The sequence below is a fragment of the Lynx rufus genome, unplaced genomic scaffold (genome assembly GCF_022079265.1).
Source record: "Lynx rufus isolate CCGP_SWC_20201006 ecotype Redwood Valley unplaced genomic scaffold, mLynRuf1.p SCAF_3, whole genome shotgun sequence".
Classification (NCBI taxonomy): domain Eukaryota; kingdom Metazoa; phylum Chordata; class Mammalia; order Carnivora; family Felidae; genus Lynx; species Lynx rufus.
In genome coordinates, this window is record NW_025814845.1 from 97,614,751 (window position 1) to 97,642,493 (window position 27,743).

Consider the following 27,743-nt stretch of genomic DNA (forward strand, 5'->3'; position numbering starts at 1 on the left):
TCAAATCACAGTTTCCAAAAGATAATTATACTCAAGTTTGAATTTTTAACATATTGGGTCAAAATATTGATTATTTTCCAGTCATTAAAGAATACCTTATATATAAATGTTACAATATAAGAAGAAGAAGGAAAACCAAATGAAACAAAACCTGTCTTTCCCAGTTAATGGGCTGACAGGGCAAATCTTTGTTACCTCTGCCTTATCTCTTCCATTTCCTCCATGACTTTCCTTAACTGCCTATACTAATTCTTGTTATACTTCTCCTCCCTCCCTTTACTCTGATTCATGGTAGAGAATTCAGACTATTGACTACAGAGGCAACGTGCATAGTGGTTAAAAACACATGCTCTGAAGCCAGATTCCCTGAGTTCAATTTCTGATTCTCACTCTGTGATTTCAGGCAAAGTACCTAATTTTCTGTTTTCTTATCTGTAAAATGAAAGTGAGGGAAGCCTATTTGAACATACACAAATGGAATTATATTTATACTTCTCACTGAGGTTTTGTAGGGATAAATGGTTGAGCATGCATAGGGCTTAGCATAGTAAGTGCTCAATGAAAACAAGCCACTAGTATTTAAATAACTGTATTGTTGTTTCAAGCAATAAGTAGGCTTGTCTTCTTCCACCTTTCAGCTATGAAATGTGTACTTACTGAGGAAAAGACAGATACAACCTTTATCTTTAGATTAAGATGAGTTAATGCCAAAATATGCATAAAAACTGAAAATAAATCCAGATGTTTTCAAACATCTCGCAAACTACCAACATTCTATAGCTTTTCTTCGTACTTGGCACATTCCTTTCAAGTGTGTATATGTGCTGGAAGCCAAGTCATTTTTATCCATTAGCCCTTTCTTGGGCACCTCTAGGAGTTGTATATGCATCATGGAACTTAATACATATTATTTCTAATCCCTTTTAACCATCTAAAGAAGTAATATTTATTAGCTCTATTTTACAGTTTAGGAAACTAAAGCTCAAAGTGTAATATAACTAACCTAAGTTCAGTCAGATCATCATTATTGGAGCTACATGATTGAAATCCGTCTTCCTTCAGAGTTGGTATTCTCTCCCACTTTGACATGTATTTTATGAATCTATGACTAATGGCCTTAGAAGAAGACTGGTTGATAAATTCACTGAGATTCAGCATCATCAATGCTAATGATCTGTATATCCAAATTTATCACTGACAGCATATTTCATTTTCACAAATAAGACTATTTTCAGGAGTTAGAATTTTTACTCACATACATAATAATACTCAAATATATACATTTTAACAGTATATAATTATACACAATGTAAGGTAATGATCTTTTGTACACTAATAAGTGTTTATCCATCATATGAACAGAACCTATGAACAGAACCATTTTGGTAAAGTTGCTGACTGCAAAGGATATGTCTGGGCATAATAGACACTGTCACACAATCTTTGTTTTGCTAGTCCATCTAAAAATGGAGAAAGAGTAGTCCTACAGAGAAACCTTTGTGGCAAGGGAAGTATCATCATACTTAACATGGGCCTTGAGGAAAATATTTCTTGCTGTTCAGACAAATGTAAAAGGTCAGTGAAACACAATCACAGCAGTTGATTATGAATGTTGACCTCAGAATGCATGCTCTGAAGGAATGCTAACTACTCCTACCATAATGCTTTTGCTTATTTGGATACCATTAAAAGCTCCACTTGACAGGCATAATGATGAACTGTACTTTTCCTGTCAAGCAACACATGTTTGGATGATAGACAGCTCTCTTAACTTGGGGATTTATTTATCTTCCAAGGACAATTTTTCAACTTGCTCTGCAAACCCATGGAATTGCTTAAAACTCACACAACTTATTACTGACAAAGGGAAACCCCCTGTCCTCACACATAAGATTGGGCCTTGAAGGGTACAATGATACATCTGTTTTATAAATATAAAACCTCTTTGGTCCTCCATAAGCTGAATTTTCTGTGTCCTAGTACTTCTGACTCAATTGACTGAATGGGTTTATACTTCAAAAAATGCCTTGTTATCCACCTAATCTTATTTTATAAAAAAAAAAATAAATAAATTTAAATGATTGAAATGTGAACTAATAACTCTAACCATAACTTAAGTGTTCATTATTGGGTATTGTTTTATCCCTGACTTATAAACAACTCTCTTGTGATTCTTTATTTTAATTATTTCATGCAAGACAAAACAAAACAAATATATTTGGCAGTTAAATAGATGTTTTTCAAAACTGGGTGCATATTCTTTTTCTCATTTCTTTTGTTGCTTCCTTATAGCCTTGGAAATATTGAATTCATTTAATTTTTTGCAATAAACTAGTGTGTTCTTCCAAAAAATAAGAATGAGATAGATTTGTTAGAAAAGGGAAAGCCACTTTAGATTATAATTTATAATGATCAGTGGATAGATCATCGCAGAACAAAACTAACTGAATCACTTCAAACTTCAATAGTGTCATAGTTTTGGAACTTAAAGGTATTCTTTTACTTTCAAGAGTACCACTTAAAATTTAAATGGACCAGGAGAGGGGCACCTGGGTGGCTAAGTTAGTTAAGCATCTGATTTTGGCTCAGGTCGTGATCTTGTAGCCCATGAGTTTGGTCCCCATGAGTATCATCTCACGGTCCATGATTTTGGTCTGTGCTGACAGCTCAGAGCCTGGAGTCTGCTTCAGATTCTGTGTCTCCCCCTCTCTCTCTCTGCCCCTCCCCAACTCTCATTTTCTCTCTCTCTCTCTCTCTCTCTCTCTCTCTCTTTCTCTCTCAAAAGTACTAAGCATTAAACATTTTTTTTAAAATAAATGGACCAGGAGATATAAACTTAAGCCTATGTTGGTCAACATATTGATTATCATTAAAACCTTAGCAAGAATCAGTGGGCAACTGTTGTAGGTAAGTTGATATATGTTTCATGCCTAAAATGAACCTGGCTATGAAAATATTCTTCAAGAAGCATTGCTTACCAGACTGAGCTGTCTGAACTTAGAATCTTGATTTTAATAAAAAGGGATCATCTTGGTAGAAAACATCTACAGTAGTATCTGAAAGTGTTCTTAAGTTTGAAATTGTATGACATGTTACATGGTTCATTGAAAACTATTAAACTCACATTATAAAACGAAACCTAAACACATTAGTATCACTTAGGGTCCCAGCAGGAAATAGCTGGCATGCTCAAAGGAGTAATTAAAAATAATATAATGCAGGGACTAAAGGCAGGTTTAAGTGAACCAACAGATGATACTGAAGCACTGGGAGATAAAAAGCAGAAGCTACTATTACCTTTAGGCCTGAAGATACAAGAAGATGGAATGTGTTATTGCAACATAAGAGTTAAGGCATCGTAGAGGAGCTATGACTCTCTAGATGGAGGAACAGAGCCATTGCCAAACTGTGACCCAGCAGGTTCAGCAGGGAGAACATCTACCTGACCTCTCATTCCTCTGCTCTTTGATGTCTTAACTGGGGCTTCCTGTTGACCAAATCCAACCAGGGCACACAGAGGAGCTCAGCCTGTGCTGTCTCTAGAGGCCAGTGCCCGGAGGGTGGAGAGTGGAGAGGGTGGAGAATGAACTTGGAAAGGCAAAGGGAGAATAATCAGCATAACATTTTACCATTATCATAATTCTACAGGATATAAACCTCCAATTATTCCTCACTAAGGAGCTGGTGGGAGCTCTCAGTCATTATTCTTATCCTCTGAATTTCTCCTTTCCAGGTTCTGAAAGTTCTCTTTTAGGTTTTTTTTTTTCAATTTTTGTTCCATGTCATTCTGTGCAAGAACATGATGCAATCTTTATAGCAGGGATGTTTTTATTATTTGCAAAACAATGTTTTTTTTCTTTCCTCTTTGCTAAACTTTGCTTAGTATCAAGACTTGCATAGTTGATTTCAATAAAGGATTTTTCTCTTTGACATTATTCTTAATATCCTGGCTGCCTAAGTTCCCCATTATGCTGGGATGGCTTTCATTAGTTCATTTAGCTGTACAGTGCTCTCCTTAAACTGTCCTGCCCTGTATCTCCTTCTTAAAGTCAGTGCTCCATCCACGTCAGCAATGGGAAAGGTTTTAAAAATTTTTTTTAATGTGAGAAGTCACTTTCTGACTAGCGTCAGACTTCACAATGTGACATAATTATTTTTAATGTAAACTCAATTCTTTTAATACGTCTGCCCTCACTTTTCTCTGTTCTTTTTTTTATTCCAGTTCCTTTGTCATAGATTTACTTCCCTTTTCCATTTACTTACAATGCTATGAATTAAATGTTGACTTTATGGTACATAGTGCATTGTGTGTGTGAGAGGGGTAAGAAGTGTGTAAAGTGGTCTTATAGGTCGAAAGGTGGATTAAAAACCAGAGTTAATGTTATAGTTTGCAGATCTATTTACCTCTCCCGAATAAAAGTTTCTCAGAGAGGGTGGCAGTGTTTTTACACGTTATGTGATTCTAACTATTGCTTTCTTTTTCAGATCCGAAGCCAGAGCAAAGCCTCTGGGTCTGGGCTCTGTGAGGGGGATGAAGTGGTTTCTATCAATGGCAACCCTTGTGCAGACCTTACCTACCCCCAGGTCATCAAGCTCATGGAGAGCATAACAGACTCTCTCCAAATGCTCATCAAAAGGTACAAAAGAGTTGTTGGAATATATGTTTTCTCTTGAAGTTAGATAGGACTGACTACAGCTTTTACTACCTATATAATTTGTCATTTATGGGGAAATTGGGGTTGCTCTGTAGAAAGTCAGTTTAGTTAAACAGAAGAACCACCATGTTTGAAAAATGGCAATTCTAATCAACTTAATTTTCTGGTTAATTGAGAATTAACTTGAAAATCTTTGTTTTATGAACTTTGTTGAAAATCTTAGGTATTTTAGACTAGTTGTTTAGAAAGCTCAGTATGTTGAACGTAATTTAATACTTCTGGGTCAAGATTTTGTGGTGGGTCAGGATCACTAAATTATAATTCCAGATTCACAGATGAATTAAAAATGTTTAACTTAACTATAGAGAAAAAACTGATGGACACCATCAGACGGGAGGGGGGTGGGAGGTTGAAGGAGAAAGGTGACAGGGATTAGGGAGTGCACTTGTCATGATGAACACTGGATAATGTATGGAAGTGTTGAATTACTATATTGTACACCTGAAACTGATAATAACACTGTATGTTCATTATACTGGAATTAAAATTTTAAAAATAGCAGCAATAAATTCCATTAAAAAGTGTTTAAGTGTTAAATCGTTATATTGTACAATAATTTTTTATAGAAAGAGAATGCCTAGGAGAAGGAAAAGAACAACAAAAACCCTAAAAGCAGCTAGATTTCTGCTTGTCAGGACCTCCAATAAAAGCATTTGGGTATGGATAAAAGCAGATGGTTAGAATAAAGGTTTTGGGACTATTAATGGAAATCACCTGTTACTCTGGTCTCTCCAAATATCACCCTTCCCACCTAACGGCTTCAAAATGCACTAGTAAACTTTAAACACTGAAAAAAAAAAAAAAAGAATACAACAAGGGCAATCACAAAAAAAGAAAAAAAAAAAACTACAGCATGAGCGTTTTTGCAGTGTGCAAATCACAGTACTGTGTGCAAATTCAGACTGACTTTGCAAGTGAGGCTCTGACCATTACATTGTAATGAATCCGGAAAGGAAAGTTCTGGCTTCTTGGAGAGAGCCTTCAGGAAGAAGATGTCAGAGGACATCTCACATAGAATTTAAAGCTCTCCAGGTTTTGTCTTAACTCTGCAGAAACACTACATGCAGCATTACCCCTCTGATAATCATTCACTATTGATTCCATTTCTATATACACATGAACTCAGCAAGGCCATAATCTTGTGAAAATAAAAGAAATATAGCATTATTCTTGGAATCTCCCATCTAAATATTTAGCCATCAAGCCCAATGTTCAAGCCCAATATTTAGGATCCTACTTAATTATAAAGCTACCATTTGCTTTTATAAGGAAACTAATGGGAAGCTTGCCAAGTGCGGACACAGTGTTAGCCATACTCATGCATAAATCTGTGAGGTATCAAAGACGTCCATCTTTGTAAAAGTTTAATCATATCCCAAATAGGGGGAAAACTTTTATCTAATTTATTCCCTTTTTAGTGTCCTTACTCTGTCAATGAGGCCAATTTCTTTGGAACATATTTGTGGTCTGGGACATTCCCTGCTAGTTCTTGTTTTGATTACAGTGGCTATCACTGGGAAAATCCTTGGTGATTTAGAGCCGAGCCTCTGGTACGTATTTGCTTTCAGAAATAAATGAACTAGTTCTCTGCTACTTTTAATAATTGGAAATATGATTATTATTTTCTCTTAAGAATTTTGACTTTTACAAAATAAATCATTGATGAGATTCGAATGGAATCTCAAATTAAAATCAGCCCAAAGGCAATCATCACCATCATTGTCACCACCACCACCACAACCATTCTGGATAGCTGAACACTGTACCTATGTAGGCTGAATGGAAATGAAATCTCTAACCTCTGTTGCTTTTATGATCTTTACTCTTGTACATCCATTTTACTTCTGCTACCAGTAAATATTAACATTTATCTAAACCATTGGCCTGTATTACAGTCTATAAGCCTGGAATAAATTCAAATGACTCTCTTCTCAGCTTCCTAATTGATTGCTAACATAATTCAAAGTGATTTAATCTACTTCCATCTGAGGCCTTCCTAAATTAAAACTCTCTGACCTTGTGGTACCATCAAATTTAGTTGCATGGAGTGTATTCATCATTTCCTATATAAGAAAGATCTAATTTGCTATCACCATGTTTTTAAAATGCTATATTATAATTTTTTTTTAATTACTGGGAAACTTTACAGATTACTTCCTTAGAGAAAACTTCATTTCACTTGATTGTTGGTATTTTATTGTTTTGTTCAGTTTTGTTTTACTAAGTGCAGTCAAAAGCAAGGTTAGGAGCAATTGTTTTGAACATTAGAAATTCTATCAGATAGATTCTAAGATATATTCCTTTGGGTAGCCCCTTGAGTAGGGGTTCACTCCCTTCAAGTGATGACTTGGCATTAATCAGGGTGCATTTTGAGGGAAGACAAAAGGGGCAGAGATAGACACTGCTGTTTTTTGCTTGTTTTTTTTTTTTTGAACTTACAAATGTGAGACATGAAGGCATCACCTACAGCTATTCTGTAAATGATGCTTCTCTTCTAAAAGCCGTTAGAATTTTGAGTTTTAGCAAGAAGTCATTTGACTCTTAAACTGGCATTGCTTCTTGCAAACCTAGGTTTGCAAAACCAACTGAGAATGGTTAAGGTCAGAATCAAAGGATTGTGGTGAGCAGCTCTGGACTTCTTAGCTGAGAGATAAAGAACAGTTTGATTTCAGAGATCCTACAAGGAAATGCTCCAAGACACAGGTTCAAACAGGAGAAGGGGAGACATCTCCGATTATAAATACTCCATGACTCAATGATTCATTGCAGCATGGAAAGGATTTCTCTTTACACAAGAGTACTGGGCTGGGGTCCACTTATTACAAAACACATGCTCACTGGAGTTTGAAAAACAGCTTCTATTTCATTCCTTTCAGGAAAGCACAGCCTCTAAAAGGATTACTTGAATTATGTGTATATTAATATTGTTCTGAAGCTGCTGAATATGTTTATGTGACATGGTGTTCAGACCTAAACTTAGTCAGCAAGACATTGAAATGCTTTGTCATATTAGAACAAACATGGTTATTTGAAAACACACAAATAGTTACAGATAAAGGACATCCATGAAGCTATAACCTGTGCTTTTAAAAAATAAAAGCTGAATTTAGGATGGATTTAGGTTCCATAATCTTTTGTAAGCATTTTGGCTTTGCTTTAAAGAAAAGTTTATTTGGAAGATCCTTAAGTAATAAGATAAACATGTTGCCAACTTCTGCTTTCAAATATGTTGCAGTTGACATTTAGGAGGAAATATTTTGACGGTATCATGTATCATAAAAGTGTTGGGAAGTTCTTTGGCAGGTGTAAGACACTCCAGTTTAACCATCTGGACTGATTTTTCTGTGTGCAGACCATCCAGTGGAGTAAATGAGACTTCCATCTCTGAAACTGAAAACAAAAACCCTGAGCATCCCACCCATGAGCGGTGCGTGGAAAGTACCACTCTGCAGATTCGACCAGCCACAAAGAACCAGCACAGAGAGTTCTATGTTGCCTCGATCAAGAGTGGAGTTCCTCTAACTGAGGACCAAGGGAGTGGTCCTGGTTTTTCTGAGAGCATAAAAGAAGAAACAGGCCTGAGCTACCATGTGGCTCCCTACATGCCCGACTCCCAAAGAGGACGCCTAGCAGAGGAGGTTATCTTAAGGGAGAAGGCAGAAGCTGGGCAGCCAGGCCCGGTGGTTGAGTTACAACTGTCCCTTTCACAAGAGAGACACAAGGGCACAAATGTCCCCGTGGTGGCTCTCCTGGGAGCTGAAAAATCTAAGTCTCCTGACCCAGATCCTTATTTACAACACGACAGGATTGTCCACATAAATTCGGTCCCCACGAATGAGAAAGGGGAGCCTTCTCTGAGGTCCAGCAAGATAATCCAGATCTCCAGTGGCAAAGAGTTAAAAGTGATCCAGGGAAATGAAGCAGGAGACAAGGGGCTGCCCCGAGTGGAAGTGATACTCGACTGCTTGGACAGGCAGAAGACGGAAGGGTGCAGGCTTCAGGCAGGAAAGGGGTGTGTGGATTCTCCAGTGGAAGGAGGGCAGTCAGAAGCACCTCCTTCTCTGGTATCCTTTGCAGTCTCATCAGAAGGCACAGAGCAGGGAGAAGATCCACGCTTGGAAAGGGATCACAGCAGACCTCACAAGCACAGAGCGCGTCACGCACGTAAGTCCTTCTCTGGGGCCACTGCTGGGCTATCGGAAGGGGCTTGGGAGCTTAAGGCTTTTTGCTGCTGCTTCCCTTGCATGGATTTTTTTTTTTTTTTAAGATTTTTCTCATGTCTCCTTGTGATTTGAAAAAATTATTAATGCACAGAATAACAAATGTGAAACTGTGGAGAATACCAGTTTCTGAAATGGAGGCACTAAGTGTGACGTTAGTAGTAGATTTAAGTGCTATTTAATGCAGTTTCTTTTATCCCCAAAGGCACAGGAGCTGCTAAAGAAAATAATGTTGTTAAATGTGTCCCTTTGATTTGTCTCAGAATGTTGTAATATTTCAGGTAAAATGTCACAGGGGAGTATTTGAAGTCATTGTGGACTCTGAGTTTAAATGTCAAAAACCGTGGAGTCTGCTTCTGAGAGATGTCTTTAAAATGCAGGCTCCACCACTGATATTAAAAGCAGATCCTCATTTTGAAAAAAATCATTGTGCAGCTTGATGATGCTTGCAGAAGTGAGTTTGATGGACAAGGACATGTGGAGTACTGAGCAGTTACATGAGCCTCTCCGTTTTGTAGGTCTTCATTCGACTGCACAGCATTTCATCTACCTTCTAGACACAGAAGTCATTCTCCAGGGCCATGTGGAGGCATTTAAATGCCCCCAAACACAGAATATATTTAAATTCAAGGCTGTTGACGGTGTTTTGTTTTACCCAGGGGAGTGATCACCAGAAGGAGAATGAGGATAAGAATGGCAGTTAGGTTTTATGATTTTTATTATTTTCTTTTCTCTCCCTCTCTTTTTTAAAACAAATTTTGGAATTCCATTTGAGGAGGTAAAGGCTGACCGGCAAAGGCACTTGAATGTATGAGTGACACACAATGGTAATGAACTCAGTTATTCAAAGTAGCATACGAAATCTCCTAACCTATCGTTATTCCTTTCAAAGCATATTTTTAGCATAACCATTTGTAGCTTTATTGGCAAGTGCTGTTAATCGTCCTTGTACTTGAAGCATCTGTATGCATCTTCACATTTGTAGCCTATCAGACAAGTGTATTAAGGCAGCATTCACATACTTTACATGTTGACAGTGAAGTTTTAGCAACAACCGTGCAACTGTGACTGTCAATTCAGTAGTAAGTTGTGTAACACCACTCAGAAAGAGGAATTACATTTAGGAATGATCACACTTTCTACTACTTTCTCCAAATAAAATTTGATTGCCAGGGAATATCTGTAACTTTGTCATAAAACTGTTCACTCTGATTCTATTCTATTTTTAAAAAATGAATCACTGAGTCTTATATTTTCCAGTGACAAAAAAAAGCTAATTTTTAATCATAAAATATTCAACAGGTTTTCCTGAAATTTCCATGTAACTATTTTAAAGAATTCAGAACTTACTTGTGAATCATGCTCCTTATCATTATATACATGATGACAATTAACTGATGCTATAAGTTAATTTTCCACCAATTTATTTTTGTAACCATAATGATAAAATTAAAAATTTGTATATAAATGTTTGTTACTTTAAAACCATCAAACTCTCATTTTAAATGATTTAATTCCTGCATCAGCTTTTCCCCGCAGTTAAGGGTCACCAGTCACACAGTTTTTAAATTTCCCCAAGATTTACACTTATTCTTGTTGCCACTAAAGTAGTGTTGGATTTCCAAAATAGCAATAATTTTTCAAACAAATTTATCTAGACAGCTTTTTAGCTTAAATTTCTTAGATGTATTCACAATGAGCCAGTGTTCTGAATTATTAGCAATTATTGACTCAATGCCTTCAATTATTATTCATTCTGTTTTTTGAACTTATATTAATCCAGCCTTCATGAATACAAAGACTCTGGGGGAGATGTCAAAGTTAAAAAAAAAAAAAAGAAGAAGAAGAAGAAGAAAACTTAAATATTTAAATTCATTACATTAAAACACTTAGGTAAATAAAAGTTTCTTGCCTCCCCACCCCTGTTTTAAAAATGCTTGAAACCAGTTTTATATTGACATTTTATTTTTTAAATATGGAAGTACAAGGTATGTCTTAACTTGTTTTACAGAAAATATTATGTCCTTAAATTATTTCCTTTTTAGTTTGGATTACATCCTCTTAACTGACATTTAGTAGCCAGCGTTTATTGTCCAAGTATAAAGATCCATATGCTACGTATATTCTAGTCAGTATACGTAAAGATGTATTTATATGAGCAAGTGAAACAGACCATTGTGTAGTTACATATATCATCGCATGTCATCATAAAAGTATACATTTTGAAATAAATAAGAGAGAGAAATTAGTTAGATTGTTTCAGAACTCAGTGGCTAATTGTAAGCATGTTTTTTTCATATTCACTTTTCCCCAGGAGAGTTGACTTCTGGGTTGCTCTGAGGGCTTCTTGGAATTCACCAACTCACTATAATTTTTGTACACTCCCTAGGGCTCAGGAGAAGTGAAAGCCTATCAGAAAAGCAGGTGAAAGAAGCAAAATCTAAATGCAAAAGCATTGCCCTCCTTCTAACCGACGCCCCCAACCCCAACTCCAAGGGGGTGTTGATGTTTAAGAAGCGTCGTAGGCGGGCCAAGAAATACACCCTAGTCAGCTACGGCACCGGTGAGCTTGAGCGAGAGGCAGACGAGGAGGAAGAAGGAGACAAAGAAGACAACTGTGAAGTAGCATTTCTGGGCACGAGTGAATCAGAGGTGGATGAAGAGTTATTGTCTGACATTGACGACAGTGCACAAGTTGTGAACTTTGACTGGGATTCTGGACTAGTGGACATCGAGAAGAAACTGAACAGAGGGGACAAGATGGAGATGCTGCCAGACACCACGGGCAAGGGTGCCCTCATGTTTGCCAAGAGGAGGGAGCGAATGGATCAAATCACAGCCCAAAGAGAGGAGGAGAGGATGGGAGGAGTGCCAGGCAGAGAGCCAGATGCTGCCCAGACAGACAGCCTGAGAACCATGGCTTCTTACCAGAGGAAGGAAGAAGAGTCTGTGAAAGTGCAGAGCTCAGTGAGCAGAAGCTACATCGAGGTGAGCCATGGTCTTGGCCATGGGCCCCAACAGAATGGCTTCAGTGGGGTGTCCGAAACGGCAGAGGCCCAGAGGACGGTCCCTATGAACAGAACAGCCAAACCCTTCCCGGGGTCTGTGAGCCAGCCTGCAGCCCCCTTCTCCCCAACCCGGAATATGACGAGTCCCATCGCGGACTTCCCTGCGCCTCCACCTTATTCTGCGGTCACACCTCCACCTGAGGGCTTCCCCAGAGCAGTGTCGAGTCCCACAGCTGGCCCAGCGCAGCCTCCTCCGTGGCCCCAGCCTGCCCCGTGGTCCCAGCCAGCCTTTTACGATTCATCTGAGCGGATAGCTTCCCGGGATGAAAGGATCGCTGTGCCTGCAAAAAGAACCGGAATATTGCAGGAGGCCAAAAGGAGGAGCACGACAAAACCCATGTTCACTTTTAAAGAGCCCAAGGTGAACCCGAATCCTGAACTCTTGTCACTTCTTCAAAATTCAGAAGGCAAAAAGGGAGCTGGAGCTGGAGGCGATTCCGGACCCGAAGAAGACTACCTCAGTTTAGGAGCAGAGGCTTGTAATTTCATGCAGAGCTCCTCTGCCAAACAAAAGACTCCGCCTCCTGTTGCTCCGAAACCTGCAGTCAAGTCCTCGTCCTCCCAACCAGTAACTCCAGTTTCTCCGGTCTGGTCCCCAGGAATGGCTCCAAGCCAACCTCCTGCCTTCCCCACGTCCAACCCATCGCAGGGCACCGTTGTCTCCTCCATCAAAATAGCCCAGCCTTCCTACGCTCCTGCCCGGCCCACGAGTGCTCTGACCCTGGCTGGTCCCTTCAAAGGACCACAGGCAGCAGTGGCCAGTCCGAACTACACACCGAAGCCAACGGCTCCCGCACTGACAGTAAACGCCGCTCATGCTGGTGCAGTGGGACCATCCAATGAGCTTCCGGGAATGAGCGGGAAAGGAGCCCAGCTCTTTGCTAAAAGGCAGTCGAGGATGGAGAAGTACGTGGTGGATTCAGACACCGTGCAGGCCCATGCGGCTCGCGCCCAGTCTCCCACTCCCTCTCTACCGGCCGGATGGAAGTACTCCTCCAACGTCCGAGCACCTCCTCCTGTGGCCTACAATCCTATCCACTCCCCCTCCTACCCTCTGGCCGCTGTCAAGTCTCAGTCATCAGCCCCACAGGCCTCCAAGACAAGCAAGAAAAAGGGCAAAAAACCCCTCAATGCTTTGGACGTCATGAAGCACCAACCATACCAGCTAAATGCATCCTTGTTTACTTTCCAACCTCCAGATGCAAAGGATGGCCTCCTCCAAAAGTCATCCATCAAGGTCAATTCGATGCCAGCCATGAAGCAAGCTCTTCCCCCCCGGCCAGTGAATGCTGGCTCGCCCACTAATGCGCAGGCCTCATCTGTGTACTCAGTCCCAGCATATAGCTCTCAGCATCCCTTCTTTGCAGAGGCCACCTCGCCCGTCAGTGCGTCGCCAGTGCCCGTGGGCATTCCCACCTCTCCAAAGCAAGAATCAGCCTCTACATCTTATTTTGTGGCACCAAGGCCGAAGTTCTCAGCCAAGAAAAGTGGTGTCACAGTTCAGGTGTGGAAACCATCTATTGCGGAAGAGTGATCTTGTAGCCGAAGCTGAGTGTCCACTTTGCTTGAAACAAATTGTTTGCAGTGTTACTTGAGTCCCCGAGAATGCCTAGCAAGTCCTCAACTTACTTAATTTCAGATGTCACTTCCCAATCTGGGTCCAAGGAGCATAATATTTTTAATGAGTCAAAAATCTAACTCAGATTGACTTAAAACATATTTATCTTCTTTGCACACTTAAAAAATATGGGAGCACCCCAAAATAGACATGTGCCATTATATTAAGTAAGCAGGATACTTAGGATTTATGCTTTAGTCACGAGAAAGACAGTGATCAGTGTTATCAAACCTTGCACACAGCCTTTATGTAGTGTAACAGCTGTGCTCCTGTGGTGAAAAGGTTCAAGTATAGTGAAAATATAACATGTATTGGCTGAGATTTCCTTTTTAAGTAGTGCTTTATCTCTATTACTAGTGTTAAGGGATAAGAAATTTACTGAGGACAGGGATCAGCTCTGGTCTGTCAACCTCAGCCACCTGTTTGATATTGCAGAGAAGGTACTTCTGGGGGTTGTTGAAATGTATATAGTTTAGTAAGAAGGGTAAGAAAGAGGGTGTCAGTAATTACTGAGCACTTATTTTGTATTAGGTTCTTTGCCAGATGTTTTACCTGTATTAACTCGTTTCAGAAGACTTCTTTAAGGTAAATGAGATAGGGCAAGAGGGATAATTATCCTTAGAGACGGATTTCTATCTTCTCTTCCCAGTTTACTTAAGAAACTGAGTATGTATATATCTCCAATTGCCCATGAAAGTGTAAGTTTGTTTTCCTCAGCTGAGGCAAGTGGTAGGGTACAGTATAAAAGAATAATGTATAAAAGGGTGAACAGGCTGCAGATAAAGGTACACATGACTCTTATTTTTCCCTTGGGAAAGCACATCACTGAGGCATGAAAGGTTACTGACTACAGGGGCTGATTGTGAAGCACGAGGAACCCCCTATGTGTGGAGGCCGTAGGGTGAGAACACACAATGATTAATTTCTGAGTGACCTCACAGATTGTTTTTCCTTGTGTTTGTTTTGCTTTCTGACTACTGCTTCTCCCACTGTTCCTTGCAATTCTATTCTCGCACCTTCACTTTGTTATTTATATTTGATGGACCAGGAGGATTCAGGCAAGGTTACCTTGTAAATTGGATTGGTCACAGACCATGCCGTCATCCAGCTGGCTATGAAGTTAATAATGTTACTGACAGTAAACCTGAAGACCTTTCTCATGTCTATTTTAAGTCCAAGTCTGACCAACCATGGAAAATATTCAACATGAATTAATGTAGAGAACCATAAAGCATTTTTGACAGCTTCAAGGAAAACCATCTACTCAATACAGGAGATCTGTTTAGAGACCTCTTATAACAAACATCTTGCCTGGTTTGAGGGTACATGGTACCAATTTAATCCTCTGAAAATATCTGTATTCCTGTTCTTTTACTGCTGTCACTGTCAATCTGCTATATTTTTCACTATCCTATTAAAATATTACTTTCTTCTTTATCTGTTTAATGTACATGTTTTAAAAAATAATCTTCCCTGATGAGCTATTCTGACCTAAGTCACTTCTCTGCTATGTCTCTTCTATTGTTCCCAAAACATCCGAATTTCTTTTTGTGAGCATATTCATTTCTCTGTACGTTGTAAAACTGCAAGCTGCCCATTGTAAAACTCTAAGAACACACAAAAAAGAATTAAGTCAGCAACAGGGCAATGGGGCTGTTTCTTCTGCTTTTTTTTTCTGGGAAATCTTCCATTGCCTTTGGGGGCAGTTTACCTAGAGGTTTCAACCACAGGATGTAGCTTGGTCTCTCATTTGCCTTTTTGGGAAATCAATTAGGAAGATTAGTACAGGGTAAAGGAAAAAGCAATCTATCCATTATATAACACTATTGTTTAGTATTACTTGTTCCCTGCAAAGGAAGTCTGTTAAATGCTGTGCATTTTGCATTCTTTTCTAATAGAACAACAACAAAAAAGGCTTCTTGAGGTGAAGCAGGAAAGATCGTTTTTATAACTTTGCATTCTTGACATAGCATTTAAAGAATGGCATGAAGTAGAGGAAAGATAATGCAACACAAGGTAGTTAATTTGAGATCACCAGTTCAAATATGGCCTAGGATGGTAATGACCCACAAGTATTCCCAGTTGTCCAGGGGTTTGTGGTATGTAGGAATGAGAAGTGTTTTCAGTCCATTTCCTGTAGGACAGGTGGCAATCTTAGCAGAGCCACTATTTGGAGTTGATGACTAAACACACCACTAGCATGACTGGGAGTGTCATAGGGTTCCCAAAAGGCTTCTCAGAAACATGCCAGGCATGCAGTCAAACATCCACAACTTTGGGAATTGGAAACATAGGTCTCATCTTGAATCAGATGGTCCTACATTATGGAGGAGGGTGGGAATCCTCCCAGACTGTATCTGCAGAGTGTGACCACACAATGAGATGGGGGCAGTGGGAGGGAAAGGGACCAAGCCAGCTCCCTGGAGTAAGAGGGATTCCCTTTGCCACTTGTCCTCAATCAGAGAGCCTCCTGGGAACTTGCATGCCCAATAAGCTGTATGCGCCACCTTTCAGGTTGCAGTTATGGGAATGATGTCAGTGTGGCAGGTGGGAGGCTTAGAACTCATGACCTCAGCTTCCCTCCCGTTGGGAACCCTTTGTATGATCTGGGTGTTGTTGGCTCTGTTGTGGTAGCAGATGTTTGACCGCTTGGTCGTGAGGTATGAGGAGGCAGGTTTTGTTTAGGTTTTAGCACCTTGCCTTTTCCTGTGTCCTTTGTTAGCTTAACTTCCAAGCAGAGTGCTTGTGAAGTCAAGTTTTCTTCGTCACCACGATAGCAATGATCATTTCCTGAGTGTCTGTGTTATGTTAGGTGCCTTATGTACCTTATCCCAAAGAACCCACTGCGAAGTTTACAGGCACTGGAATATAAAATAAAATGTAGTCACAGTCACTGACTTATTGCAGGACCTTATGCAATTTTTTAGCATGAGTTTCCCCTTAATAATGTCTCAAACCTCTCTTCCCGACTGTTGTGCGATGAGTCTGCACGGCACTAGGTACTCCAGGAAGAAAGGTGTATGTAAATCTAAATATGGCAGATTCCTGTCTTATAGGGGGTAGACTGAGTCACAGAACTGGTAAGATTGGGGATCTGAGCATTGCCACTTCAGTCTTAAAACATTTCCAATTTTATTTCTCATATTTCAAGAATAAACACATTCTGTTGTGAGAGAGGAAGAATCACACTGTTTTCCACATTTTGACTATTCATTGATAGTAGAAAGCATAAGTTTTTAGGCATATGTGTCATGAGTCACATTTGCATTGTCATTCTGGAGCATGTAAAACTTTGTATTTCAAAATATATCTAGCATGACTGTTGATGATAACATGTATCTCATTTAATCTTCATAAGAACCAATTCATTTAATTATAGGAAAACTGATCCGAGTCACAAATAGTTCTTTCAAGCAAGCTGGGGTCAAAATTCTTTTAGGTAGTGCTGACCCCTTTCAAGAAATGGGCTTCTTCATGGGCAGCTGAGTGTTATCACAAAGCCTAAATTCTAGCCTGGCAGCAAGAGTCACATCTGAGATGTCAAAAACAAATGATCCACATTTAAAGGGTGTGGCCTAGCAAATGTGGGACCATTGTCCTATTTACAGCCACTAGGTTAAAGAACTTTGAAGGTCGTTTGGCTGCTGACAGGCGTATCAAACACTAGGACTCCATGGCACTTTCACAGGGAGGCCTCTTAAGAGCCCAGAAGACACATGGCTGTTACTGTCTGAGTGTGGATTTAATCTTTCAGACAAAAGCCCTTGCTGTGTATCATTTTATCCAGTCATAGAGTTGAGAAGCCGCAAGCACCCGTATTCTAAGGGTGAGTTCCTGAAACCCACTGCTGTTTATGAGTCACAGCCGGCCTGGCAGGAAGGGTATTTGAAGTCATGGTTATCAAAAAGAAGTGATTGTTTTCTGAAAAGCTAAATGCTTAAAATGCTTCCAAAGGGAGGCAGTGGGTTGTGTGCTCATTCCCTCCTAAAATCAGAGTTGTTGAGTTTGTTTTAAAAATTGCTAAAAGTTCATGAGAAAAATATGTAAATTCTAAGAACCAACATTATATTCTCTGACACACTGACCCTCACTGGTCTCATGTCCCCTTATCACTGGACTCTGGGGGACACAAAGACTCATGTAACACTTCAGTGCTGCTGAATTCGTCAACAAGTATTCTGGGAAAAAGCAGAATTGAATTCTTCTCTAGACTTCCCACCAGGGTTGGCTAAAGGCCATAAAGCAAACTAGCAAATTCCCACAGGACCCAAACACCAGGCAAAATCACTAAAAGAGGCCAGCCTCCGTTTCTTCCTCTATGGTTAAAAAAAAAAAAAAAAAAAAAAAAAAAAAAAAAAAAAAAAAGTACAAAAATTTTAGGCTATTCTGTGGAATAACAAGCCAATAAAAACCAGCCTTCAGGAGGAGCCCCCAAATCAAACCTATCCTTTCCTTGATGTTATCAGGTACAGCCAATTTCTTAACTTTTTAAAAATTAATATGTTTCTATGGTATATGTATGTCTACACTAAATTACCATTTGGCATTTGGAAATCACAGAGCTACCTACTCAGAGGCAATTGAATGAAAAAAATTTAATTTGAAAATATCAAATCCTGTGAGACATTTCTCAGACTCTTGATTTTATATGAGATTTGCTGGTTAATGAAGTATATCTCAAGTATAAAGAAAGTTAGGCTTATACAGGGCCTATAGTTTAAATAATTTTTTGTTATTGATACATAGAATTTCTTTTACCCCTGTTACATCATCCTTGATATGTTTATCTAAATTATGTGTGCTTTGTGACTGGTGAAATATACATTCAGGGTCCCTAATAAAAATAGTCATAAGGACATACTTTCCAGCCTATCTTCATTCCTCAATAAGTGTAATAATAGTCAGAAGCATAATAACATTCATATGTGCCATGGAGGAATCTTGCTTTCACAGCCTCTATTTCTTGAGCTCCTCATTAACTATTAATGATTTGTTCATGGAAAAACAAAACAAAAAGCAAAGGATTGACACTAGCTCAAAGTTGAAAAGAAATGCATAATCTAGGAATATAAACGGAGACAATTTTTCTTCTTGGGAATAAATATCAAAAAGGAAAGTATTGGATTGGGTATAGACCCTGCCATCATCCAGCTGGCTATGACATTTTATTTTATTTTATTTACTTATTTTTAAATGTTTATTTATTTTGAGAGAAAACGTGCGCATGGGGGACTGGGGGAAGGGGCAGAGAGAGAGAGAGAGAGAGAGGGAGAGAGAGAATCTCAGGCAGGCTGTGCACTGACAGCTCAGAGACTGATGTAGGGCTCAAACTCACAAACTGTGAGATCATGACCTGAGCTGAAATCAAGAGTCAGATGCTTAACCAACTGAGCCACCCAGGTGCCCCTTGAGAAGACATTGTAGAAGTCAGAGAATCTTTGATATCTTTATTTGGTGGACAAATCTGTTTTCAAAACCACCCAAAGGCCCTGGGTCAAGTATTATGATCTAAAGCAGGATTATACGGATGGGGATGGAAGCTGTGGCAGTCAGACAACCTTGTGAGACCTGAGGAAAAGACAGGAGGTGGCTTCATGTATTAAGTTTCTACTGTGTGCCAAGAACTGTGTTAAATACTTTCTGTAAGTTATGACAATAGCTAACATTAACTGAGCACAAACTTTGGGCCCTGAATTGCGCCAAATAACTTTCATAGATTATCTCTTTTCTTTTATTGACATATAATTGACATATAGCATTATATTAGTTTCAGCTGTACAATATAATGACTTAATATTTGTATTTATTGTGAAATGATCACCACAATAAGTCTAGTTAACAGCCATCACCACACGGTTATAAATTTTTTTTCTTATGATGAGAATTTTTAAGATCTACTCTCTTAGCAACTTTCAAATATATAATATAGCATTATTAACTGTAGTCACCATGCTGTACATTATATTCTCAAGGCGTACTTATTTTAAACCTGAAAGTTTATACCTTTTGACCACCTCACCATTTCAACCATGTCCCCCTTTGCCCCCCACCAGCAATCACCAAAGATTATCTCTGAATCAGTAGTCCTTATGAAATTAATACTATCATTATTCCCAGTTTATAAATTAGAGTTGGGATTCAGAGGCATAAAGAAGCTAAAGAACTTGTCCAAGATCACACAGTGTTACATAGTGGACTCTGGAGTCAATGTGAACTTGCACTCCCAAACAATTACAGTGTGATTTCATTCACTCTTCAGAATGACCCTGAAAGGAAGGTATTACTCCCAATTTACAGATGAGGTGTAGGTGTCTGAAGCTCAGAGAGGCTAAAAAACTTGTCCAACAATCACGAAGCTTATAAGTAGTAGGATAGGGTTGGAACTAGACATTTGTCTGAGATCCAAGCCTGGACCCTCCCTTCAGTACCACATAGTGTTCACCATCTCATTAGACCCCAGAATACCATTCCCTGAGACCTGTAAATTGTGTGCTCCCCAAACTAGCAAGAGCTACTCTGTAGAGGCTTTATAGGTGACTTTGACCATGTTGAATGACATTAGAAAGGACCCCCTTACCAAGATTGCTCATAAAATCAGATGCTATGATAGTATGTTGAAAGTGAAGAACAGTCTCTGAAAAAAGAAGCACCTGTTTAATAATTTAAAAAGATGGATTTTACGGTGATTTTGTACTAGTTACCCAAATTCTTTCATTTTCTTATTTCAGGATGAATAGGTGATATTTATGGGCTGAGACTGGAAGGAATGTCACTTAAAAAAATAAAGCACAAAGTCTGTACATAAAAGGAAGTGCCCTCCTAGGCTTCATGCCATTTTGACTAAGTGTAATTCAGGGAACGTCCTTATTAAATAGTGAATCAGCACCCAGCTTGGCTTGCTATTAAAGCAATAATAACTGAGACGTATCAACAAGAATAATTCTAAACAGAATAATGATGAGAGGGTCACAAGCTTCCAGTGTTTCAAACTATAATCTAAAAAATAATCATCACTGGAAACTTAGAATTGCATGAAGTCTCTTCTGGCTTGTCTATCCTGGATATGCATGAGACAGCAAACCTTTCCTGCCACAGTGTCCTCAATGGAGGATTTCTCAACAGTATTTCTGTCAAAGACTTCTCAGCAAGGACATTGTTACACCTTATGTTTTTTCCAGTAGCTTTTTTTTCTTCACCTATATCTCATTGTTATTTTGAAAACATCTCCTGAGAAACTAGTGTAATGGACTCCAAACATGGGTTTGAACATTCCCATCACCAACCTCAAGGAGAGAAGATGTGAACTTCTGATTTTATTGTAAAACCCCCCTCATTATATTTGTAGAGCTTCACTGCCTTAATTTAAGATCATAGAGCCATTAACAGGATGATAATTACAAGGGCTTCTTATACACTGGCTGCCATTCTAAACACTTAACAAATGGTGACTTTTTAGTCATCACAAAATGACTATAAAGTAGATACTGTGATCATTCCACTTTACAGATGAGAAACTGGGGTAAAGAAAACTTAAGGAACTTGTCTAAGGAGGTAGGGATAAGCCTGAAGACCAATCAAGCACCAGAGCCATTCTCTAAACACAAGGCTACATTACCTCTCTTGATCCCAAGACAATGGTCACAGATAAAACGAATTGTCCATCAGAGCAATAAGCTTTACCTGTCTCAGAACTAACCCAAAAATTACTTTAAATCTTCTAAATCAAAGTTAGAAATATTAAAAGGACTTCTTAAGAGTTTGGTAGCCCCAAACGATAGACACTTGTAAGCAGGTACGAAGGGAGGGGAAAAGCTATAGTTTTTTATAGTTTTTATAGTTTTTATAGTTATTTCTGCTGGCCTATCTTATTTGCTTATAATGCAATAACTGGCAGGGGGAAGTCTAACATTTTTCTAGTTACCATTGAACAGATATGCACTAGACCAAACTCCTCAAACACCCACTTCCAGCCAAATAGTGTCATATTTTACTAGGGCTGTGTAAATTTATACCAGGTAAATAAAGGGAAAAAAGAATAGCGATGAAGAGAAATCTCTCAAATTTTAATAACAACAATGCAGAAAAACATTTCTCCCAGTTTTTTCATTAAAAAGGCATGGTTTGATTTAGGAGATGCAAAAGGTAACCAGTCCTTAAATGAAATTCACCGATGATTACGTGGGACAGTGCATACAAACAGCAAGCATACAGAGGCACAGCTTGTAGTGGGTGTGGACCCAGGCCAAACTGCTGGGAGCTGCATCCCAGGCCCACCTCTTGCCACTTGGGAGACTCTAGGCAGATGATTCCACCTCTTTGAGCCTCAGTGCCCTTAGCTGTGAAATGAGGACAATAGTAGGTGCACCTCACATATTGTGAAGATCACACGAATCAATGTGTTGTGTGTATAGAACGGTGCCTGGCACATTGAAAGCATTCAACATATGTTAGCTATTAATATTATTGCAAAGGCCACTTAACAAACAATAGCTACTATTTCAAAAACTTCCAAGGAGGAAAACACACACACAACGATTAAACAAGTTCTTTTGTTTTCTTCTGTTAGTGTGAATTCCAGTTTAAGGGATCTAACACAACTAAAATAGAAAAAGCAGAAGCACTGTGTATAAATCTCCTATGGACACAAATAATCTATTCTCAAGAGTCTTTTGCTGAGAAATCGTTTCTTCTCTGTTTTCTTACTGAAGCTTTATATGTCTATATTCCTCTCTATTCAGCCTGTTGGACAATTGTTTTCTTCTTCATCTTCATCTGTTGTACTAGCATTGTTGTAATAATATACAAAATGAGACCAGGACTCAAAAAGACTGGTTCAATATTTAAAAAACAACAACACACCCTTAACATCAGCTTTGAGACTCCACTGTAAAGGACTGTGTTCAATTTAAAGTATCAATGTTAAATAAAACAAGTGGGGGCACACTTAGCACTATAAAGAGAATTTTTATGGCAAAAGGCTTGTAAATTAAATATATTCTCAAAATTGGGTAGCTGGCATTCTGAGTAAGGTTCTGGTAGGATAGTTGAAGCTTAAATAGGTCTATCACACAGAAAGTGGAACAGCTGGCAGCCCAATCGCCGAGGCTACCCCAATTCAGCCCTGCAACAGTTGGGGCTCTGACAGAACCTGGCTGACCTCTGAAGGCGCTGCAGACAGCTGTTCTTATCCCTCCTCCCCAACACTGTCCCAGGACAAAGGGTCAGTAACCTGGCCTTTTTAGAGTAATTGATCCCCTTGCCTGAGAAGCGTGAGCAGTTTCCAAAAACAGAGTGAAACCTCTATCTGAAGAGAGCAAACTCCCAGCTCACAGAGCAAGTGATGAAAAACAATTCTCAGAAGCTGAGTGACTGACGTAGGGAGGAACCTAGAATTCCAGCTGCCTTTAAAACCCAGGGAATTTTGGTGGGTTTTCTGGTGTACTTCTAGACTCTTTATGAGTCAGAAGCAGAAGTCAGGACTTAATCTTGAAGAGAAAAAAAAAAACAAAACAAGGTGAGATGCTGAAAATTTTATCTGAAGCCAAAATTGCTTTTGTTTCAAATACATTTCCATGGATTTAGTTCTGTTTCCCTTCTGTGCCATTTAATTACATTTTTTTCTTAAAAAGTAAAAAACAATATCTCTTTCTTGAATTGCATAGCCCTCAGATTGGTAAAGAAATGTTCACAAAGCCTTCCTCTAGAGCTAAAAATCACCAAAGAATAGGCTGGCCTAATATAAGTAAAATGCTAAGCGTCATACCAGTTCTTCCACAATTAGGTCTTGTTTTATTCTTATATCACAGTCAAGAGTTTATTGATGATCTTGCCAGCTGGACCACTTGTTAATGCTCATCCGATGGCACCAATTATAATTCTTCATATAAACCCAAAAAAGCTAACTAGATTTTGAATTCTACATTATGAAACATCCAGCGAAATGTTACAACTCAGTGGGTGGTATTATTGAAATAAAAAGCAAAGCAAATGATATCACTTAGAAGTTTTTATTTTAATTGTACGTTTCAGTTTACCAACCAATAAGATTTCCTTTATATAGAGCACTTTGGTTTTAGCCAAGTATTGCCTTCACAGTGTTCGAACACACAGTTTTCCAACCCTTGTTCCCCGGGGGAAATTAAGACCGTTTCCCCACCCTGTTCCCACCTTGGAAATTCTGATTTAGTAGGTCTGGGTGGGGTCCAGGAATTTGTTCTTGTAACATACACCCCAGGTGATTCTGATGCTAATGATTGTGAACCACGCTCTGAAAAACACTTTTCTAACCCACAAAACACTTAGGTCAACCTTATTCTTTGAAACCCATGAATAATTTTCCAGTTTATCCAGTCAGACACAGCCAGACTTGTCAACTGCACCCGATTTCAAATGCTCTTGATGCCTTGTCTGAAGTGAGCAGGCATTGAAGTGCTGACCTTGCGGACTGGCCTTGATACCAGAGGTCCAGGAGATGGCAGCAAACTCTCTTCCTGCTCAGAAAGTGCTTCCCAGGCAGCCATTCTAAAACTTGTGAATAATTTGCTCTAAACATTCATTTTTATTTATTTTCTTAAACAGAAGAATAAAGAGGGCCTTCAGATGTGATTTTATCTGACCCCCTGCTTCTCATCAAGGCTGAGAATAAAGATTTCTAGGAATAGAATGATACAATTTTATCATCTAGAGAAGGGACTGTACAAAGTTCCTTGGCTGTTTTTTCTTATCTCTGGCGAAAGGGATTGTGGGACTTCCCTTGGCTGTAGGGCAATAGAGTGTGTTATCTCCAGTCAAAAATGTTCTTACTAATACCTAACTTAAATCTCTCCGGCAGTCATCAAAACATTTTTATTTGGGGATCTAGGCTGAAGGAGAACTTTAGAGCAATTAGCCTTTTAAAATGAAAACAAAGATGATTTAAAACTTTCAAAACTAAAAAGAAATTTGTGTACCTTAAGGATCACAGGGACAAAGAGCCCAATGTTTTTGCTGTGCCTTTACTTTAAGATGGTCAAATGGTGTGGTAGATTGACAAAATGCAAAATCAGTCGGAAGCTGCTTAAATATTAGAAGAATGTACAGAACAAAGGGACAAGTAGACCCACTGAGTAGCAGCTTTGATTACCACAACAGTATTGTTTTTCAGGTCTTTGACGCACTGAAGTTTATTTCTAACACAAAAAGGATGGTGACCTCTGGAAGTTCCGTAATATGAGATAAATGTCTACTTACCAGTGGGAGGAGAAGAGACCAATGAGAGATAGGAGAGCTGGATATTTGAGGAACTCTGGTGTGGATGAGAGAGTAAACGTCACTGTTGATGAAAAAGAAATGTTAGGACTAATGAACAGGAGTTACAAGGTAGTAAGTTTCAGTTTAACTTAAAACTTCAAAATCTTGATGGGGAAGAGGTGGAGAAGGAATTAACACATATATTGGACGCATAAATGTTAAGAGCTTTAATACACGTACTTAATTTCATTCTCATGACAACCTTATTTGGAGGAAAGTTACCCTTATTTTTTTTTTTAATTGATAAACAAACTGGAGCTCAAAGAGGTTAAGAAAATTGCCCAAAGTCACACAAATAGTCCTAAAATGGCATACCCACTGGCTGACTCCAAGTTTATCTTTCATAGCCTGTGCCTTTACCACTGCAATGCCTATCAGGTGTATTGTAAAAAGAACTCCTATATCTCATGGAAGCTGGATTGCAGGATCTCCAATCCCTTCCATCTCTGACTTTTTATAATTTGCTATATAAATATCTTCTTTAAAAAATACGGGGGCCGCCTGGGTGGCTCGGTCAGTTAAGCATCCAACTTTGGCTCAGCTTTGTGAGTTCGAGCCCCGCATCAGGCTCTGTGCTGACCACTCAGAGCCTGGAGCCTGCTTTGGTTTCTGTGTCTCCCTCCCTCTCTGCCCCTCCCCTGCTCATGCTGTCTCTCTCTGTCTCTCAAAAATAAATAAACATTAAAAAAAAGTTTTTTTTTTAATCTGTGTTTTTAGGTTCTGAGAGTATTTTGATGTAGTTCAATACTTTTTAAAAGCCAAGTTCAGTTTAAAACCTGACAAAATAAAATTTCTCTGTTCCTTACCTCTTTAATTCCAGGATCTTTGCCACAGGAAACACATTTTAAAATTAAATACATCAGGGGTGCCTGGGTGGCTCAGTTGGTTGGGCGGCTGACTCCAGCTCAGGTCATGATCTCGCTGTCTGTGAGTTTGAGCCCCGCCTTGGGCTCTGTCCTGAGCACTCAGAGCCTGGAGCCTGCTTCCGATTATGTGTCTCCCTCTCTCTCTCTGCCCCTTCCCTGCTTGCTCTCAGTCTCTCTCTCTTTCTCTCTCAAAAATAATAAACAATAAAAAAAAATTAAGTACATCATTTCTCTAATGAGAAAAAGCAGAGCTTAGAAGAGAATAATTTTTCTTTTCTTGAAGCCATGACTAGAATGATTTGCTTCGGTTCTAGCATCCGGGAAGTGTAATTATAATTACCCACGACTATTCTTGAAACACACACAGATAATGTCTGGAGGAGGGAGAGAATTGTGAAACCCAGAGCAGCCTCTAGGCCCCAGCAGCCACAAGGTACCCTGGGGTAAGGTGAGAAACAGCTGACATGCTGTAGAGCAGAACTTCAGTAGCCTCTGCTTATCATTTCACCTGCATCACTAGACCTCCATCCTTTGTCGGTAGAGTGCTCATGTTCCATTATATAAAATTATGTCAAATGTATCATACATTCATACAGAAAGCAGTCTTTTATAAAGAAGAACCATTTAGTATTTATTTTCTTTGCTGTCACTATTCAACCTCTGTTTTGTTGTCCTTTTGTTGTTTAAATTTCTATGATATTCTACCTAGCACGGTCAACCATGGTCAATGTCAAAATCCTGTCTTATGAATGGTGCATAAATGTTTAATTATCAGTGTATCGAAGTCACATGTAGGCTTCAATTTGTGCAAAAAAAAAAAAAGTACTGATCTAGACTGAACTGCATTTAGCAACTAGTTGCAACATTGAAGTTGCATTTCACCTCGAAATAACTGACTCACAGTAATAAATTGTAGAAGATTGTCCCTCCTGCCCCCGCCTCCTTTAGGCCCTTTAAGTGAAGAATCTGGAGATGACTTTCCTCCTAGCTAAAACACACACAAAAGCTCCATCTTAGGTCATACTCTTGTGTGACTCCTGATGGTCAACAATTGTTGGTCTACTAATCATATTTTAAAAGGAACTTACCTGCATTAAAATTACCATTTCCAAAATAGGCCAAGGTTAAGAACAAGGATAGAGCTGAAAAGTCTGAACACTATGATCAGAAAGGGTGTCATAATACTTAACTAGATCAAAACAAATTTGAGCAGAAATTTTTGACAGGTGTAACTTAGGAATCTTTTTACAAATAGATAAGCTCTAGACACTTCTTTTTACATCCTTTACCCAGTGTTTTTTTTTATTTTTTTGGTTGTTTTAATGGAGAGTTGTTTAAGAATTTCAGACATACATATTATGAAAGAGCCTCTTCTCTCAATCTCAAATGTGTACTTATAAGGACCTATTTTGAAGAAATGTTCTTGGGAGACGTCTGGTAAAAGATATCTCCACATTCTTCATTTGTATTTGAAAAGTATACCATCCTGACCATCACTGTATACTCCACTTTAATCTCTTTTTCCCTCTTTGTGGCCTTTTATCTATTTCAAAAAAACAATCATTCATCTGAAAACCCCACTCACTTTATGACATTCCTGTCTCTTTAAAATAAACTGACATACATGAAATTACTGCGTAAATCCCTCAGACAAGAAAGATATCATGAAATAAAACTTACCACTTGGACCAGAGAGATGTGGTAAGGCAATTAAGCAAAATTTTTCCTATTCTGTGCTTAAGGAAATAAGTTGTTGGTGATTTCCTGGATGAAGAGTTGTATTTTTTTATGCCTAATTTTAAACATCACTCTGGGGCCATGTTTTTGATGAAGGAAACATAAATATGATTTGGCAGTAAATCTTAAATTTCCCAAGAACAGTAGTTTAAACATTTTCCCCAGGGACCAGGAAATGAATCAAAGGATCTATTGCATAAGCTTAGAAACGTAATGGACAGAAAAACAGA

General features: G+C 38.9%; 1 protein-coding gene across 1 annotated transcript in view; it reads left to right on the forward strand.

The window, feature by feature from the left end:
* Window positions 1–27,743, forward strand: part of SYNPO2 (synaptopodin 2) — a 168,700-nt gene that overhangs the window by 129,251 nt on the left and 11,706 nt on the right. The window contains exons 2-4 of the mRNA XM_047091938.1: window positions 4,486–4,637; window positions 8,068–8,879; window positions 11,325–13,507. Coding sequence (XP_046947894.1) covers window positions 4,486–4,637; window positions 8,068–8,879; window positions 11,325–13,507 — 3,147 coding nt within the window. The remainder of the gene's footprint in view (window positions 1–4,485; window positions 4,638–8,067; window positions 8,880–11,324; window positions 13,508–27,743) is intronic.